Raw genomic sequence first — 18,996 nt, 5'->3', positions numbered from 1 at the left:
CCCGATGAATAGTGAAAATAAGCTATTTCAAGAAATTCTCTTAATCTGTTAGTTTTACACACTTAATAGCAGCTGATTTGTCAATTATCAACTCATTCATTTTTCTTGATTTGAATTCCTCACGTTATAAAAGTTAATTTGCTTATTTACTCCTTATTCAACTCTCATCAATGTGGTCAAATTCGGGACTCTTGAAATTGTGATTTATCAAGAGTATAATAAACATCAACATCTAGAATTACAGGTTAGTGATTCATCTATTCTATCGCTCATTTTGGTTTATTTGTCTCAATTGAATCTTCGGTGTTAAATCACTATTTTGATCTTTTGAAAATAATTTCTCTAAGTAAAGCCTATTTCATAGTGGGAATGACAATGAACCTAGCTGATTTTTATCTTGTATTTATTTAATAATTCTCCATGTCTTTTTTTTCAAATTGATTACAGATCTGTTTCGCTTTTATTCATAACTATTCTTGGTTAGAAATTTCATTCGAGACCAATCTAACGGCTTACGGATAATACAAACCTTTATAATAACTGACTACTGGTTTTGCAATAACATTGGCTTACAATTGGCGTTATTTTTTATTGTGTTTCTTCATCATATTCGTCTTTTTTCTCTTTGATGGAATTCGTTTATGTTTGAATTGCTGATATCGAAGTTATTTTAGAGCCTGGAACAAATATGCACGTCGATGAGGGATCCTACGACACCCAAGAAAACTTGAAGGTTTGTGTTATTAGCAGTAAAGGAGAAACAACTTTAGTCGAATGTGGTACGAATTTATCCGTTGATAGAATAAAGTTAATGGCCCTGACAAATTTCATAAGAGATCAAGTGGAAGCATTGAAAGTTGTTAATCAATACAAATTGGTTTCCATAAACAAGAAAAGAAGCTTATCTGGAGAAGCATCTATTCGTGATGAAAATATTGTCAATGGTGATACTCTACTTTTACTTGACCGATATCCTGTTCAAACAAAATCTACATTCGCTGATATTATAAACAATGAAACAGCCGGTAAAGGGCCTAATGAGTCTATGATATTAGAAGCAACAAAGCATCTTAAGCCAAAAAATCTCAACCATCAAGTCACTGAAAACGTAATTTCTTTCGAAGTAAGTACAGTAGTCTTTTCTTTTCTGCTTCGATTTGCTATTCTCTGTGATATTAAATCAAAATTATCTTCCAATCTAACAGTTCCAACAAGAGCTCCGACCAATTCTCATATCATTGGTTGACTATGCGGAGAAACTTTTAAGACACCACCCTGATGTCGCTCCCGTGTTGAAAAATATGAAAGTGAATAATGATGAGCTTGGTGACAAAGGAGAGGAGGAAACCATAGATGATGTTGCACTGAAACAGTTAACTGACATGGGTTTTGCCGAAGAAAAATCAAGAAGGGCTCTGAGAATGAATAATATGTCTCCTTTGGAAGCCATGGATTGGCTTTTAGCTTATGAGTCCAGTTCATCAGCAACTTCTTCTATGCCATCTTCTTCTTCAAGTCAAATAAATTATGATAATACTGATATATTTCCTAAAGTTCCAGCAATAGTAGATTGTTATAGAAAATATAAGCGTCAACATTTCGTACCAAATATGAACCATTTCAATAATTTGAAGCAATTAGGATTTGATGATGATGAGATCCTAGATGGTCTTTGGTTGCATAGTAATAACGAGGTTGCAACGGTAAGAGTTTTTTGATATTAGTGTATAAATTTATACATACATAAGCATACGCTATACCAACATGTTATCGTATTTTTTAATATTTTTGTTACAGGGAGAGTGGTTATTGAAAGAAAAACGTCCAAGAGTTAATGAATTCTGTAGAGGTTTGAAACGTGATAGTCCCATTTACAAGGCATTTATTTCAAATCCTTCTGTTCAATTGGCTCTAGTCAAGCCTAGGATATTTTTTGGTATGTTTAAAGACATTCCCATCTATTGTTTCAAAGCAATTTAATCTATTTTCGATTTTTCTTTTTCTATCAATAGCTTTTGTTCGTCTTATTGAGGATCCAAATTGCCGTTGGACAAGTGATCATGAAACATCTGCAGTAATTCAACTGCTTTACAGAATTTATCATTCTGAAAGAAACACTGTTGAAAACAGTGAAAAAGATGATGATGATGATGACATTCAAATTGAAAATGACCCAGGATCATCGGATAACGATTCACAGTGAAATCATGAGTTAATAAATCATTCATTTGTATAATCATCAAAAAATAGAATTTTATTTCTTTATATCAGCCAATTAAGTCAATCAATTAACCAATTTATCAATCGAACGATCGCCCAATCAATTACATATAACTATTAATACAATCTAATACATTTAACTTTCTGAGTTAGCTAACGTCAACATTTGTAATATTAAATTGTCGTCTTTTTATCTTGTATAATTAATAAAATATGAATACGAAATAAGCTTTGTTTTATTCTTAGTGACACAAAAAATATACAAATCATCAAGACTTAAGAGATTTGAGTTGACTTGCACAATCAAAATCGCAATCTAATACCTTAATTGAACTGCATATTATTTAGAAAGATCATTGGAAAATTGTATTTCTCCGCTCGTTCTTATTCAAAAATATAACATATACCTCGTAGAATATTATTTTATGTCTAAATCTGTTTGATTAGTGATGTACTTTAAGGAAAATTTTTAATTACAAGGAAAGCGATCATTAATTTAATCTAACGATTATTAAAACAACCGCTAAAACCGATGAAGGTCATTTGTTTTGATTGTACTGAAAGTTATCACTGTAATTACTTCAAGACCCCTTTCGACAGTTTACATATGATCTTTTAGGTTTGTGATGTTTCAATTTTTTGCTTTGTTTACATTTTTGAGTTAATAATTATTTCATCAAATGTGATAATTTTTTTGTTTTGATGCTTATAAAACATTTTAAACTCCTGTGCAATTCACTGAATTTACCTTGCTATCTAATTTTTGCTATTTCTCAATGACTGTTAAATAGCCCTCTTGAGAAGTGTCACTGAGCTATTTTGCTCATTTCAACTCTATCTTGTTCTTGCCTTGACTTTCAGATGTGTTATAGTTTTTCTTTATCAAAATCATATTACAATCAAATGCAAATCAATTTTTTTGATTTCGAAGGAATAAGAAATCAAAAAACCGCTGTACATTATTGTAGCAAATTATCCTGTTAGTGAGTTGGCAAAATAATTGTCGAAATAAGAACCAAAAATGAAGCTAATCGACTCAATTGAACCTAATCATATGATTACCATTGAATGGCAGATGATGGATCCCGCTAAGTATCTACCTCTTAGCTTAGTTAATGCTGTTGCTATTCGAACTATTCTTTACCCATTGACTGTGATCAAAACTCGAATGCAGGTGTGAATCAAACACGGTTGCATCACATGGAATGAGATATTTAATTTCACAAATTTTCTTATCTATTTTATCTTTAGGTACAAACTTCAAATTCAGTCTATAGAGGTACTTATGATGCTTGTTTTAAAATTGTCCAACGAGAAGGATTTCCCGGCTTATATAAAGGCTTTTTTGTCAATACAATGCAAGTTGGTTCTGGTCTCGCTTATATTCTCACCTATGAGAACGTCAAATATTTGCTATCCAGCTATGGTAAAATTCAAGATACTAGTGTCAGAAGCCTCATTGCTGGTGGAATTGGTTCAATTATTAGCCAAACAATAATAACACCTTTTGATATTGTGTCTCAACACATGATGGTAATTTCGGGTAGAAAGAAGGGTAAAAATACCAATAAATTTTCCGCATTCGCCAATCCATTGCATCTCAACAAACAAGAGGTAGAAAAATATGGTATACCTTACTCTATTGTGCGAGAACTAAGGCGGAAAGATGGTTTCAGAGGTTATTACCGAGGCTATTTTGCTTCGCTAGCCTTTTATGTTCCTAATAGTGCTCTTTGGTGGTACTATTATGAAAAATTTTCAGGTAATCAATATTCTATGCAGTCATGATAATTTGCTTGATAAATTTCTCTCATAAGTATTTTCATGCGGAATTTTCCTTATCATTTTTCCATTCATATCATGCAGCAATCATCCATAACTCACTTCCAGTTGAAACATGGCAACTTTTAATTCGAAGTTGCGCAGCAGTTCTAAGCGGTGCCACAGTTGCAGTTCTTACCAATCCTTTGGATTTAATTCGTGCCAATTTTCAGGTTTGTGTACAGCAAGTTCAACACATCCAAATATTAATAGTATTTTTATATTTGTATTATTAGTCCAACTTTTAAACATTTATTAATTTATTTATAAGCAGTTCTTTTTTAGCTCAAGTTAAAATCTTCGAACCTTTAGATTTCTTTTCTTCGTCGAATTAATGATTTCTTACTTTTCACAAATCTATGCGTTTTACAGATCCAACGACTTGACTCTTATTCAGCAACGGTTCGTAAGTTATGGAAAGATGAACACTTAGGGCTATTTTACAAAGGTTTGTCGCCAAGAATCACGCAAAGCTGTTTATCATCAGTTTTTGTTTCCATTGGCTACGAAACAATGAAAAGATTAAGTTTACGGGAAGAATACGAGGACAAGATCAAGTGGTAATCCATATTGAAGTTAGTCGATCACACAATTAAAAATGCATCAAAGCAAAAGAAAAATAAAAAGCAACTCTAATTTAACGTGGACCACTGTGATAAACATGAAAGACAAAACTTAAAGCTTCAAGCTTCTTAGGAAAGCAAAAGTCTTGTTAATTGTCATTTTATATCTTTCAGCTTCTTTTATTAATTTTTTGTTTCCTTTTCTCTCTTCGCAAAACTCGTTCGTAAATTTAACGACAAAAATTGACTAAAAAACATCAAATAGCAAGAATCCATCGAAATATGTAAAGAAGTCATGAATACAAAATCTTCATCGTTCAATAGAATACAAAATTCCTAGATTTTAGGCTTTGTATATTTTGTTTCTCCTCTACTTCATGAAACAAATAATCAATTGGATTGTATTTTAATCTTCGTAACCTTTCCTTGGCTCGTGATTTTGAATAGATTGGATTACGCTATGAAATATCATGATGAGCTCCCATAAAGATTATTAAATTAATCATTGTTAATTGATATTGTACAAAACAGAAAAAAAGAATCAAGATTAAACGACGCTTTCATCAACTTATTTATTATTCTGTATTAATGTTTTTTACTTTAGTAATGTTATCAACGAGAATATGTTTCAAATTTGATTTTTTAACTAAAAGTACTAAATCTTAGATTGTTAATTAGAGTCGATTCATTATTTGCTCCGAATTGCACCTTTAAACAAACATATTTAATGTTTGCTAATAAAAATTTGGAAACATTTTTTATTGTTAATAATATTTTTATTAAATCACATCACTAGTTTAAATCAAATATTTACAACAGTTAAATGAACATAGTGTTAATCTTATACATCAAATAAAATTAGTTACAAGTACCAGCCATGTAGGCATCTAAGTCAGCATCAAGTTGGTTTCGAGTCTTGGCCATATATGCATCCAAATCTTTGTCAAGTGTATTTTTATCTGGATTCCTTCTCCTTTGATTCTGTCTGTTTGGTTTTCTATTTTGAAATCTTTTCTTGACATTAACGTTTCTTTGTTCTTGGTTGAATCCACCTCGAGATCTCATTCCTTGTCCAGGTTTAACTTGGTTGTTTCGGCGATTAAATTGTCTTTGATTTAACTGAGGGTTTCGCTGGTTACCTTTAAAGTTGTTGGTTGCGAGTTTTCGGTTTTTCATATGTTGATTGACTCGTTGGCCTTTTCTTACAGCAGCATTGTTATTCCTTTGTCTCTGTGATCGATTAGGTTGATTTTGATTCTTCTTGTTAGCAACATTATTATTGCTATTGAATCGAGAGTTCATGGGTCTTCTTTTTAAATTGTTATCAGATGAAGATATGACACCACCTTGTCTACGGTTGACTCTGCGAACATTTTTAGGGGAAACTTGAGTGGCACCGACAAAGTTGTTTCGGTTTAACTTTGGCCTTCTAACATTTGTTCCGGGTTTTGGAGCAATTTGAAGTCGATCACTCAAACTTCGCTTGTTAGGTTTTCGAGAACCAGAAAAGGATCTATTTGCTAGAGCTGTTGATCCAGTTCGTGATTGTTTAGCTGTAAAGAGAAGAAAAATGTATTAGAAATTTGTTCAGATGGAAAAAGATTCATCTCATATTGTGAGCACTAATATATGAAAAGAGAAAAAGTACTTACCACCGAGACGTTGTTTGATGCTCTTCTTTTTAATTTTGAGAGCAGCTAAAACTGAAGGTTTTTGTGCCATTGATGCAGCTAGTAGCCTGTTTTTCCTGGATCCTTGAAATGACGGTTTCACAGAGGATCTCTGAGGACCCGGGTTCACTTTTGGTCGCCGCGCAACCGGTTCAATGTTCTTTTTTATCAAAGCAGTTTGCTGTACCATTTTGAATCGTTCACTTAATGGTATTTTTGATGTAGAGTGAAGAGTAATTTTACCGGGGATGATAGAACTAGATGCCATGTCGAAAAGAATCACTGGGTAATAAGGAAACACAATGAACAGAAATTACAAAAACTGTTGAAAATACAGTGGGCAGATAGCAATGGTGAGAAGACACAGGTTAAAACTCAAGGTTTAGTAAACAGTGTGTATATCATTCACAGTTGTCAGGTTGACAATGAGATACCTCTACTAGAAATTTCAATTTATATACTGCCTTATTTAAGACGTTTATTTCAACAAAATAAACTGATTAAATTTTACCAATTTTGGCTCTATCTTTTTAAGTCGCTATAAAGGCTTATGTTCTATAAGCTTCTTAAACCATAGCCACGAGCCAATCACAAGCAGTTTACAGTTTGAATGATAAAAACGCGCCCTGTTTAAACCGTTTTTTACTAAAACGGTTTAAAATTTTTATTAATTTGCCAATGTTTATTAATAAATAATTTGAATATTATTTTAATAATCAAGCCATTTCTTTAATTGTTCAATTTTACAACATTCATCAGTTAGAAATTTCATTGTTAATACCCAAAAAAGTTGTCTTCTGGAAATAAAAAACACTCGAAATTCGAGTTTGAACAATAAGAGGATTACTTTGAAACTTTGGTTGATAAATTAAATAGTCCAAATTATAAAATTGCTTAATAGTCCAAAAAAATGATTACAATTTGCTTTCAAGATGGAAATAATTGGACAAAAAGAATGAAAATGAAACAATTTTCAAAGCCACACAATGTTGCACATTAAAGGTACTTCCAACCTTCATTTTCCTTCAATTAACCTGAAATTATAATGGTAAACATGATGCTGATATTAATCAATCTTTTCTTAAATTTATTATATTCAATAGCAATTATTTTAACAACTATTGGAGTGAGTTAATCATAAGTGAAAAAATCTGGTATCATTGGTTTCTCTGGTTTTTTTCTGGTAGACAGATAATAAGTAACCTAAAAGTATACCGAAATAAATGAAATGAAATATCTTAAAAAATAGCATCTTGAAATTTCTTATTAGATATTTTATAAATCAAGTTTTCCATGGTTTAAATTTAACTTGTGATATCAGTTTTAAAGCAAAACTACATGTTGAGTAAGTTATTTCAAGGCGAGATAAATTAAAGGGTTGCATGGTTTAATTGAGTGCTTTTTAGGAACAATATTCAGATATTTTTTTGATGATGTAGTGACAATTTGAATTGATTTGTTGACCGTTACTATTGCCGGAAAAGACAACTCTCAAACAAAGAGTTGAGTGACAAATTATGAAGAGGAGGCGATAAAAAGATGAACCTCTGAAGATGGCTCAGGTGATTAGGAAGATGATTTAAGTAGGAAAAGTTTCCTTACCAAATTCATTTTTTCGCCTATTTGTCACTCACAGGAACCAGTCAATCTTGAAAATATCCAGAAATCACAATTTATGCCGGAAAAGTCGCTGTAGGTATTTAAAGTCATTGATCTTTAAGATGTCGATGATTCAATCAACGGTAGTTATCACCACAATCACCATCAGAATGATGGACAAAAATGTGATGACAATTTCAATATTTAATCATTTACTTTTAAATAAGTCTACTGTAAATCATATTTCACCATTCAGTCGATATTTGACTACAGAAATTTCAACTTTATCAAAATGATGAATTACCAATTCATTAAAGTCTATTCCTTTTCATCTCTAATGTTTTTACTATCGATCGATCATGCATGGTCTCATGGACGTCTAATTGACCCTCCAGGTCGGTCAACAGCTTGGAGATTTGGATTTTCAACACCAATCAATTACAACGATAATCAACTGTTTTGTGGAGGTTTTCGAGTAAGTTTGTTCACTTCATGGTTTTTTCCTAAGGAAACAAAATTTGAATGTGATTTTATTTCATTATCTGATCAGGTTCAATATAATTTGAATTCCGGTAAATGTGGTATTTGTGGTGATCCATACAATGGTTTAAGACTGAACGAGCTTCCCAATGGACGTTATGCCCGATCCCTTGTAATTACACGGAAATATAAGGTTGGGTCTGTGATTAAAGCTTCTGTCCAACTAACGGCTAATCATAGAGGCTACTTTATATTCAAATTGTGTCCAGCTACTAGTAAAGATCGGGAAGTGTCGCAGGATTGCCTTGATTCTTATCCATTACAAGTAATCAACTCATCTTCACCTCATCGCTATTATGTTTCTGATAGGGATTCCAGGATTTTCAATGTTACATTAAAGCTTCCTTCTAATCTTACCTGTCAACGGTGTGTTTTACAGTGGACATATGTCACTGGAAATAATTGGGGACGATGTGAAGGTAGTAGATTATTCAGAGTTGGTTGTGGTCCACAAGAAACCTTCAGAGCTTGTGCTGATGTTACAATTAAAGGAAACCTTGTGAACAACAATGTCACCTCTACCACAAAATCACCCATAATTAATGTTTTAACTTCTTCAAAGCTGAAACCCAAATTGAAAGACTTGGAACCAATAGTTAATCAAACGACAACAACCTCGTCATCTGTATAATAAATAAATATTTATTGACGTTTGTTAAAATATTTTTTGATATGTTTATTCAATCCGAATAGATTCGGAATTTTTCGAACACAGAATTTGATTGATTACTATTTTGGAACTAATTTTGAACACCACAATCTTGATTAATCTAACAATTCCGGTTACAGTCAGGATTCCCAGTCATAATTTATGTCATGTTTCAACAGCGACTTTGTCCATTCCACAAAAGATGGCTTCCAGTTTTATGAGCTTCAAATTATTGTCTTTATGGCTACACGGATTTATTTTGTATAATAATAATTTAATTTAAGAGGTTTATCTATGAAATTATAAATATTGAAAACAATTAAAAGGAAAAACACAAATAAAATGTAATTTCAAATTTGTTTTTTGGCTCTAAAACATTCACCTTGGTAACCAAATTGACTCTAGTGTATTCAACTCTTTTTTCTGTGTGATCACTGATCAACATGTTAAAAAAATTAAACAATTTAATCAAGGTTATTATCATTAATTAATATTGAGTGTTAATTTATATAATTTAAAAGTGATTCCGGTCATTTTGATAAACATTTTAATCATAAAATCTTTAGAAACTGTGTGTATCTTGAAGTGACCAAATTTTGGTCTCTGACCAGCTCAGCTGATGAGCCTGGTAAACATAAAGCACATTTTACTTTTTATTTCACTTTTCATTAATCTATTTTCTTCCTCTTAGTTGCTGTATAGCTTTTTGTTTCCATTCAGTCAAATTATTTTACAGTAATATTATCATCTATTAACAGTCCAAAGTGATCTGACAGGACCAATGACTATGACTTATCCACCAGTCGATAAAGATTTCGTTCCTCCTGAATGGATGAAACTTCCTAATGATGTACAGTTGGTGAGTAATATAAATCTTTTGGACCTCCCAATAAACCCTTTGAACCTAACAACATATATGTACCAATTTTATTTATTGCTTCCTTGGCTTCTATCAATGTTTTAATCATATTGTCTATTTTATTTACTCAATCTCTTTGGATTTTTTATGTCATTGTCATTTTCATGTGTTCATTTTTTACTTTACAGCCTTCCTCACTACGGATGCATAATTTAATTGAAAAAACCGCTCTGTTTATCAGTAAACACGGATCACAAATGGAAATCCTTGTTAAAGCCAAACAAGCAAACAATCCACAATTTGATTTTCTCTCTTTTGATTCTCCATTGAATAAGTATTACAAATATCTTGTTACATCCATGAAATCCGGTGAATATGTTTCAAGTCTAGAGAGGCAAACGGATTCTGGGGGATCTGATGATGAAGATCATTATCTTCACCCAAGTTTACTTGGGTCAGCGAAAGCAAATAAAAGTCCAGAAAAATTATTTCTTCCGCAAATACCCAGAGCTCCTGATGAGAATAGTTCTTACTCTCAGCTAGTCAAAAGTTTGAAGGATAAAATTGTCAGAGAACCAGAGAAAAAATCTGAAGATGGATCATTGAGCAGTAAAGGCAACAATACTAATAATAATTGTACAAGTGGAAATACATCACCAATTAATGAATCTAATAGCAAAACTGATTCCATGTCCATTCTTCCACCTCCCCCTCATGAAGTACAATTATACATTGATAAACTTGCTGAATATGTAGCTAGAAAAGGTGAAGATTTTGAAAGAGCTATTCGTAAAAGAAATGAGGCAAGATTCGAATTTTTGACTCCAGGAAACATTTTCCATGGACATTATATTAAGCGAAAGTTGTATTTTCTGGAAGAAAAGCGGCAAACTCAAGCTGAAGATCTCATAGCTAAATCTATGGCTTCTAGTAGTGGTGATGGAGTAAATAAAAATCTAGTGAGTTTTAGCCTTTCGTCTAAGGAGAAAAAAACTCTAATTGTTAAAGACGATGGCAGCCCGGATCATATGAATAAGACGAAAGATGAGACTGGTTCAGATATTGATAGTGATCTGGATGAACAGATTATTTTTGAAGGAATTACTTCCAAGCAAGAAAATACAACTCGTGAAAAACAGTTGCAAGAAGAGAGAAGACGCAAAGCTGCCTTATTTCTGAGTCTACTAAAGAAGAAACAATCAGAAACTAAAGAAACCAAAGAAACTGCAGCCAATTCTGATAGTAATAAAAACAATGGTAGTTATTTTAATTCATTTTCACAAATAAATGATCACCCTGGCGATTCACCTAATAGAAGTAAAAGTCCTAACATAATTAATCTGTCACCTACCATTGAAGCAGTTACTTCACCAGTTGTATCTCCAAAAACTGTAAATCTAGATGAAGGATCGTCCGGATCAGATTCACCAAAAAACTCTGACTATGTTAATGAATCAGTTAAGCCCTCTTCGTCTTTGTTACCATTCAAATCAACTGATAAATCAAGGAGAGATAAATCACCGTCCTCAAGTCCGCCATCAAGCACATGCTCCAAACATAGCTCTCACCACCGCCATCATCACGGTCATCACCATCATCACCGCCATCGCCATCACCACCATCACCCGCCTCATCCTCCACACCATCATCACCATCACGGCCACCACCACCATCGACATCACCACAGACATCATCATCCCCACCATCACCATAGGCGAAGATCACATTCTAGGTCCAGATCGCATTCAAGGTCGCCTTCTAGGTCGAGATCTCGTTCTCCTCGTCATAAATCACGAAGACGCCGATGCTAACTTAATTTAAATTGGTTGATAATTTATTAACGTGGTTACATAAGTTGAATTTGCCATTGCCTTAAAGATCCTTGGCGCAATAATCCGAGTGTTCATTGTTTTTCTCAACTAAATGATTATTCGTAATTGTTGGCAAAGATTGATAAATACTAAGCCATTGATTATGTACATAGAAACACTAAAATATTTTTTTGTCCCGACAACTCCTCTGCTCAACTTCCACCTAATAAAAAACATAATGACTTGATCTCTCAATGAAGTACATCAATATTGCAAGTCAAATATTGTTAAAACAATATTTCCCGCTCAACGCCAACATTTTTATTTTCAATCAGATGAATGTCTATAGCTTCAATTAAATGAAATTCATTCATTGCTTTATCAAACATGTTCAATATCGAATATTCCAAAGTTTTAAATTAAATATTTTTAATATCATTCAATAATTGTTTTTCTCAAAGTCGCTGGATTTTGAGAACACCAACTTTTTCATCTGTTTCAGTTCCAACATTGTAACATAACTTTCAAATAACACGATCAATTAGCTATTCCTTTCCTGTTTATAATACTAAGAGCTCTTAAATAAATTAATTCATTAAAAAAAATAAAATTTGATTTATAAATTGCAAGAAACTGAAGCTAATTTGTAAAAGCTTTAAATGCTGAAAAAGTAGAAAGAACGAGTTCAAGTTGTGTATCGGCTAGCTTTTTAAGATCGGCTTTCAAACAGCTTGTAACTGATAATTTCATACAAAACGTTACCAATCAAAGCATGATTAAGTTACTAATCTATATTTAACCTTGTTAATTAATCTGTGATGAGTTTTGTTACTAGTGATAGATTTATAGTAGCTGAACATTCGCTATTAAATGTCTTGGTATTGTAAATTACCTTAAGCCTAACAAGCCATCTTAGCTAGCCACAAATAAATGATGAAATACTCTTTAAGAGTCATGCTTCAAAACAGTTTTGTTTACATTTAGTTTATGTTGTTTTATTGTGATTATTTTTAAATATTAAATTGTTTTTCTATCATATTTTTAATTTTTCAGTGTCTAATGCAATCCATAAGCAAACATCGGTATAAATTGATTAAAATTGGATCAGTCGTCGTCGTTATTGGGTTTGTTATTCTTAAATTTTCTTTATTTTACTACTGTAATCATTACTCGTAAACCTCGTATTATTGCCAGTTTTTAATTCAATCTATTTCAGTAGACAAAACGAAGCAATGACAAAGATGTAAATTTTTGAATGATTTGTTCTCTAATCTAACCTTTTCCACTTTCAAGGTTTATTCAGTAACCTCGAGAATACAACATAAATTTACTTTGCGAAAACACTTAAAATAAATGTCATTATTCTATAATAAGTCTTGATTCATTCCTGATCTAATATACCTATTTAATTACTTTTATTCCCACAGGACTGGTCTATTATCATACCAAAAATTTGTAACTAAACCAGATTCTACTCAACCATTGCCGACATCCAACGATGATTATATTTACCTGTCTCCGGTTGTTGAGGGATACGATGTCGATGAAAGTGAGAAAAGATTACGAAAAAGCCTCAATTATCTGCGATTTGCTAAATCCCGTAACTTAAAGCTTCAGAATTTCTGTTTGAATAATCTTGCTAAAATGAAAAATTTGGAAGGTTGGTTTATTAAATCATGAACTGCGTTATAACTTTGACTACTTCGATTACAAAGAAATGATGTATTTTAATTTATTTTATAGATTATCATTGTCGTCGTATTGCTATGCTCTGTGACTTTCAAAGCAGTTGTAAATTGGCCAGAATCAAAGATGTTGATCTCAGATTATTTAGACCGCCATTGAATATTCATCTACGACGAGGTGATATTTTTGAAATTCTCAACGATTTGTACAAAGCTTTTCCAGACTCAGACTGTGCCAATTTCTTCGCTTTGATGGCATTTAGGACTAAAATAAGAATAAAGACAGTTGAATCGGCTTTGGAAGATGAATTAAGAGATAATTACCTTTCAAAACAAGGAATTAATCTTCTCTGTCTACAAGCTTTAATAAGATATGCCATGGTTAATGAAAAAACATGTCAGTTGATGATCGATAAGGGTTTGATGGCCTGCTTACTCAATTTAAGAGATAGTTTTATTGACGATTTTGAAATAAATGCAGCTATTGTTAAGCTATTGTCTCAATTGAGCCAACACAAATTTAGTCATAATCATTTTTTCTCAACTGGTTGGATTGGAATTCTTGCTGGTTGGTTAAAACCTGATGTTCCTCTTGAATTACGTCTACCAGCAGCTAAAATACTACATAATTTAGATAATGATAAAATCGTTCTTGGTAATCACCTTTACCTTCTTCATCCTACTTACTCTGACAAAGATTATGATTACGATGTTGTTTTCTTCCATGGATTGATGGGTGGCGTTTATCGAACCTGGAGACAATATTCTGGTAGTTGGACAGAAGGAAATCAAACTCGTTGTTGGCCACAAGATTGGCTTCCTTTAGATGTCCCTGATTTAAGGATAATTGCAATTGATTACCATTCATCTCTATTTGAAAGAAAAGCCAATTGTATACCTGAAGCCAGGTCCTTAAGAGACCGGGCAGAGCTTCTTATAAACGAATTACTCAAAGCTGGTTTAGGTAAAAGGCCAATTATCTTGATTGGACATTCAATGGGAGGTCTTCTCATTAAACAGATTTTAGTCAATTGTCATTCGAAAAATGATCCTGATCATTCTAAATTACTCGATGCTGTTAAAGGAATTGTTTTTTATAGTGTTCCTCACAGAGGCTCTGGAGCAACAAAATTATCACTCAATTTACAAAGAATTTTGATTCCATCTCAAGAAATCAAAGACCTTATAAAAGGTTTGTTATCGTTATCAAATTTATCTTCAATATGATGTTTCACCCTTTGAAAATATATCAAAATACAAGTATCATTGTCTAAACTCTCTAAAATTAATTTGTTTACCCTCTTTTTTTGGTTCCATACAGACTCACCAGTACTTACTGATCTTCATCAGAAGTTCATTTCTTTGTTATCAACCAAGAAAATTGATATAATCAGTTTTGGGGAGAAAGAACAAGTTCAAGTGAACATAAAAGGAGTCAAAGTGAATGCCCTGTTAGTCCCAACTGAATCATCTCATCTTGATGTTGGCGAATTTCACATTCTAAATACAAATCATTTTCTAACATGCAAGCCTTACGATCAATCATCACCATCTTACACAATAGTACGAGATTTCATTCAATCAATTATAGACAAAACATCTCCAAAAGCTGTCGACCCAATGAGTTTAACTGAAAGAATCATATCAAGTGAATCTTAGCAAGTAACTTAAGACTCAAACAACTTAAATACAACAAAATATTTCGACTTCAATAAATTAAATTATCAAAGGACTAAAATATAAATTGTCAATGTCAATTCTTATAACATGAATGGGGATGTAGCTCAGTGGTAGAGCATTCGACTGCAGATCGAGAGGTCCCTGGTTCAATCCCGGGCGTCCCCTGTCAATTAACTTTTTACATAATTGTTATCAAGTTTTTTATTCAATTGAATTTGCAATATTTTCCATCTCTTGATCATCCATTGTTGGATTAGATCGCAGCTTTTATGGAATGATTAAAACGTTTAACTATCATTAAAGAAATTTGTATTATTTTTTCTGGGATTGGTTTGAAGGATCGTTGGAAAGTTAATATCATTAAGTATATGGCTTGTAGTTTAAATTAAATAATTAGCTTGTATAGCAATCATCATTATTTATGAGTTATTTCATTATTAGCAGCTGATCTGGTTAAAACTCCTGATTCTGTAATCTATTGTAATAGTTGTTTTACAATGTAACATTTGTTTACTTGTACCATGACCACATTTTCAAAATGTATTCATTACTGGTTTATTTGGTGCTTTTAGATTCAGGGCAATCTTGCAGACAGGTTTCTGAATTATTTATTATTATTATTATTCAACATGGTTTATCACAGAAGCTGGCCAGAGCTATTAAATCAGAACAATCAAAATCTGTAAAAATATTAAGTAATGTCTATTTCCTTTTGCAACTCATTTTGTAGTTTAAATTAACTCTTTGGTTTTGCTGCTTCTAGTAAATTTTTGTCTCCGTGAAAATTAACCATGTTATCTTCATCATTCTTGATCATTTTGGTTTGCTTTTTGGCTGCAAGTAAGTATTAAATGATGTGAAAACAAAATCTTTCACCAGTAATTAGCTTTCAATGAAAACAATTTTGTAAAATTTTTCTTAGGCGAAGCAGTAGTTCTCTCTGGAATCCTGTTGAAGGCTTATTGTGAAATTTCTCAACATTTAAATCGACAAGGGCGAGATCCTATTAAAATCGGCAAGAATCTATTATCAACTACTGATCCAGTAGAGAATTACTTGTTCCAAGCTATTGCCAAAAGCTATGAATGTGCAGCAAAAGGATCAACTTACAATATCGTAGATTCAACCAATATGATGTTATTGATTGTTGACGTACCCGATTGGGCATCAGCAAATTCTTGTACTCCTGGACCAGCAATGGACTCTCTTCGGGTTGATAAAAATGTTTGTAACTTGATTGAGTTCCCCAATTTATTGGATACATTTGATGAAACTCAGGTGAAAGATTTTCTTAAAAATTTCCAAAACCAGGTCTCCACCGTATTACAAAACAAAGCAAGCAATTCAACATCTAGAGTATAACAAGAAAGCAAGAATCCAGTTTCAGTGTAATCTTTACAATAGAAGCATCGAGGTTTAAATAAATTTCAAGATGAAAAATCACCAATTCATGACTACTTTAATTAAGATCTCAATCCAAATTGTACACTGTAAAATACACTGTATTCACTACTTGAATCAAGATAATACAAAGGGCTGATTGAGGAGGAACTATCCCTCAAAATAGACTTGTGAATTGTAACCAAGGTAGAAACCGTAATATAAATTTAAGTTGCTTGTAAATTATAATTCAATTTTCCTTGGTTGGTGAACAGTGATTAAAATATCAAAACATTTTGTTAACAATTATCACAGAGTGTAGGAAAATAAAACAAGAGTATTATAAATGAATTATCAGGATTTTCAATAGAAGGATGACATGACAACTAATAATACATGTATTATTAGAATTGCTCAACAGAATTGATTGGTTCATTGTCTTACTGACAAATTGATGAGCTACACTGAGATCCAATGGAATCTAAATCACAGGATATTCCATCAACATGATCAATCTCAATTTGACAGGTTGACTGATTAATTTTTGATCTAAATCCTCCATAGCTAGAAAATGGAACCAGTAAAGATGAAAAAATGAGAACCAGGTGGGTACCAAAGTCAAGGTAATCGGGTGATTCGGGTAAAAAGTTGTTTCCTTCTTTGGCCAAAACAAGAGTTTGTAAAATAATCAATGGACGTAAAATAATCAGCCACATAAGATTAAAATATAAGCTCAAAAGAACTGGAAAATCACGTAAACAATAACAATTCGATGGATCTGTAGTCAGAAATAAACAGTAATGGAGGGAAAAGTAAGAGAAACAGAATCAATCATTTTATCCAATCAAATTCACGGTTGTGATGTTAAAGCGGTCATCTCAAAAATTAATATTAAATTGATAGAAACAGTTTCTCACACCAATTCCATATCAACCAGTTGATTAATTTTAACCTAACGAATTAAATTAGTTTAACCCAGCTTTAGATGAGATGATGGTTGATATAATCTTTTTTCATCCATAAAGAGACATCAGAATGCATGATTAATATGATGGAATGATGTTAAGTAACCCGAAATTAACAATTGGCCTCAATACTGGTGATCAACATAGCGTGTTATTATTATCATGTTATAACAATTTTGAAACATTTATCAATTTGTAGTTGTAAAGAAATAATAAATAAAATTTGATTTGATTGAAATGCATATTGAAGGGCAATCATTCGGTAATATTAATAGACTTTGATGACAAGCAGCAAATAGTTGATTAGATTAACATTGAACTTACCAGACTTAGATTGATTTTCTTTGAGCGCTTCAGCAACAGATGATATAAATACGATTGTTGTTAATGGAATGACAATTACCAGGTAATGCCAAGAAAGTTGAGCTACAACCGGTGATGCTAATCGTGTTATGCAAAGCATGAAACCAATATGATTGGAGTGAGAGGCACCATTAACAGCCAAATGATTAGGTGTATAAAGAAGTCGATCAGCATATTGATGAGACGATTTCTCTGGACTGATCAAATCAATTAGCGTTATATACAATCCTTGCGGTACAACCCAACCAGCAACCAGAGCCAGGCCCAAGAGACGAGCCCTTTGAACAGGGAAAACATCATATAATTTGAGAATTGACAGGATGGTTAGCATTAGTGTTGTTACATGGTTGATGATTGAGTTTTGGATGATGCAGTGTTCACGAGAAGACAGGAATGGCCAAGTACCATTGAAAGTGGACCAGATCAAGTATGGAAACCAGGTTGTTAAATAAGTAATGTTAGAGACGATAATAAGACCAGTGACTACCCGATGAACACAAAAATCCGAGAGCCAATCTGATCTAGGTCCAAATATCAATTTAATGAGACTAACCAGGTTAACCAGGAGGACACCAAAGATCAACAGTAACCGTATATATGAGGTAATGTTGACAAGAAGCTCGAAATCTTGTTTCATTCGAGACATTCTTTTCCTTGACACCGTTTATTGTTCCATCACCAATTAAACCAATTGTAAATTATTGAATAGATCCGATCAATCCTTTGATTTGCCATCTAGATGAATACAGTAACGGGAAAACATAAACCATAATGACACGGAGTAATCTGTGTAAGGCCTTCACTGATTTAAACCTTTCAGCTTACAAGCAAACAATCTTTCAAAATGATTAGAAAAGCTGATCACAATTTACTCATTTTGACCGATGAATTTATCATTTAATGATCACAAAAATAAATATATTGCAAGTACAATTAGACTATTGTTAAAATTGATTCAAGACTAAGGTTAAAAAGGTTTGAGTTAAATTTTGGGTTAAAGTTAACCTTAAAGAAGCAAGTTGGAAACTGTTAAAATAAATAAGATGGTTAAGGGAATGGCTTAAATTGTAATGATGAGTTAATGCTGAAGATACTGGTAAAGATGAAGATGAAGATGGTGTTTATTTGATGATCTCAATCCTTAGTTTAAGTTTTACTTTACCACGCCAACCCATTACCCAGTTTTGCCTT

General features: G+C 32.4%; 8 protein-coding genes and 1 non-coding gene across 13 annotated transcripts; 7 read left to right on the top strand and 2 right to left on the bottom strand.

Annotated features, from left to right (window-relative positions):
• Nucleotides 1-105: 105 nt before the first annotated feature.
• On the top strand, nt 106-2,448 carry Kpc2 (Kip1 ubiquitination-promoting complex subunit 2). Its single transcript, XM_015929453.3, has 5 exons — nt 106-244; nt 448-1,123; nt 1,206-1,703; nt 1,798-1,936; nt 2,013-2,448. The coding sequence occupies exons 2-5, from the start codon at nt 689-691 to the stop codon at nt 2,201-2,203; spliced, it is 1,263 nt and encodes a 420-aa protein (XP_015784939.1). The 5' UTR covers nt 106-244; nt 448-688; the 3' UTR covers nt 2,204-2,448.
• Nucleotides 2,449-2,827: 379 nt separating this feature from the next.
• Nucleotides 2,828-5,175, top strand: LOC107362405 (solute carrier family 25 member 44). The gene is made up of 4 exons (XM_015929464.3): nt 2,828-3,394; nt 3,472-3,982; nt 4,087-4,214; nt 4,414-5,175. Exons 1-4 carry the CDS (start codon nt 3,242-3,244, stop codon nt 4,603-4,605), a joined length of 984 nt encoding a protein of 327 aa, XP_015784950.1. The 5' UTR covers nt 2,828-3,241; the 3' UTR covers nt 4,606-5,175.
• Nucleotides 5,176-5,358: 183 nt separating this feature from the next.
• Nucleotides 5,359-6,823, bottom strand: LOC107362406 (uncharacterized). The gene is made up of 2 exons (XM_015929465.3): nt 6,257-6,823; nt 5,359-6,157 (listed from the first exon to the last, which is right to left on the bottom strand). Exons 1-2 carry the CDS (start codon nt 6,540-6,542, stop codon nt 5,463-5,465), a joined length of 981 nt encoding a protein of 326 aa, XP_015784951.1. The 5' UTR covers nt 6,543-6,823; the 3' UTR covers nt 5,359-5,462.
• Nucleotides 6,824-8,000: 1,177 nt separating this feature from the next.
• LOC107362165 (uncharacterized) lies at nt 8,001-9,413 on the top strand. Its single transcript, XM_015929184.2, has 2 exons — nt 8,001-8,348; nt 8,424-9,413. The coding sequence occupies exons 1-2, from the start codon at nt 8,166-8,168 to the stop codon at nt 9,042-9,044; spliced, it is 804 nt and encodes a 267-aa protein (XP_015784670.2). The 5' UTR covers nt 8,001-8,165; the 3' UTR covers nt 9,045-9,413.
• A 73-nt stretch (nt 9,414-9,486) lies between these two features.
• LOC107362402 (uncharacterized) lies at nt 9,487-12,170 on the top strand. Of its 5 annotated transcripts, none has more exons than XM_015929461.3 (3): nt 9,487-9,535; nt 9,821-9,921; nt 10,110-12,170. In XM_015929461.3, exons 2-3 carry the CDS (start codon nt 9,844-9,846, stop codon nt 11,730-11,732), a joined length of 1,701 nt encoding a protein of 566 aa, XP_015784947.1. In that variant the 5' UTR covers nt 9,487-9,535; nt 9,821-9,843; the 3' UTR covers nt 11,733-12,170. The 5 variants fall into 5 exon arrangements, with proteins under 5 accessions (XP_015784947.1, XP_015784946.1, XP_089122703.1 ...); XM_015929460.3 differs by having other exon boundaries at nt 9,754-9,921; XM_089266577.1 differs by having other exon boundaries at nt 9,487-9,633; nt 9,754-9,921.
• Nucleotides 12,171-12,458: 288 nt separating this feature from the next.
• On the top strand, nt 12,459-15,403 carry LOC107362401 (protein SERAC1). The gene is made up of 4 exons (XM_015929459.3): nt 12,459-12,856; nt 13,160-13,392; nt 13,476-14,609; nt 14,739-15,403. Exons 1-4 carry the CDS (start codon nt 12,792-12,794, stop codon nt 15,074-15,076), a joined length of 1,770 nt encoding a protein of 589 aa, XP_015784945.1. The 5' UTR covers nt 12,459-12,791; the 3' UTR covers nt 15,077-15,403.
• Nucleotides 15,191-15,262, top strand: TRNAC-GCA (transfer RNA cysteine (anticodon GCA)). The gene has a single exon. It is a non-coding gene; the product is annotated as a tRNA-Cys (tRNA).
• A 91-nt stretch (nt 15,404-15,494) lies between the features above and the next one.
• Nucleotides 15,495-16,595, top strand: LOC107362407 (uncharacterized). The gene is made up of 2 exons (XM_015929467.3): nt 15,495-15,937; nt 16,020-16,595. The coding sequence occupies exons 1-2, from the start codon at nt 15,889-15,891 to the stop codon at nt 16,457-16,459; spliced, it is 489 nt and encodes a 162-aa protein (XP_015784953.1). The 5' UTR covers nt 15,495-15,888; the 3' UTR covers nt 16,460-16,595.
• LOC107362404 (uncharacterized) lies at nt 16,538-18,500 on the bottom strand. Its single transcript, XM_015929463.3, has 2 exons — nt 17,767-18,500; nt 16,538-17,255 (listed from the first exon to the last, which is right to left on the bottom strand). The coding sequence occupies exons 1-2, from the start codon at nt 18,449-18,451 to the stop codon at nt 16,918-16,920; spliced, it is 1,023 nt and encodes a 340-aa protein (XP_015784949.1). The 5' UTR covers nt 18,452-18,500; the 3' UTR covers nt 16,538-16,917.
• Between the last annotated feature and the right edge of the window lie 496 nt (nt 18,501-18,996).

Source organism: Tetranychus urticae, chromosome 1 (assembly GCF_039701765.1).
Source record: "Tetranychus urticae isolate SD_2017Ah chromosome 1, NJAU_TeUrti_SD_1.0, whole genome shotgun sequence".
Classification (NCBI taxonomy): domain Eukaryota; kingdom Metazoa; phylum Arthropoda; class Arachnida; order Trombidiformes; family Tetranychidae; genus Tetranychus; species Tetranychus urticae.
Note: the sequence above shows the minus strand (reverse complement) of the source record. Positions and strands in the feature narration are given on the sequence as shown.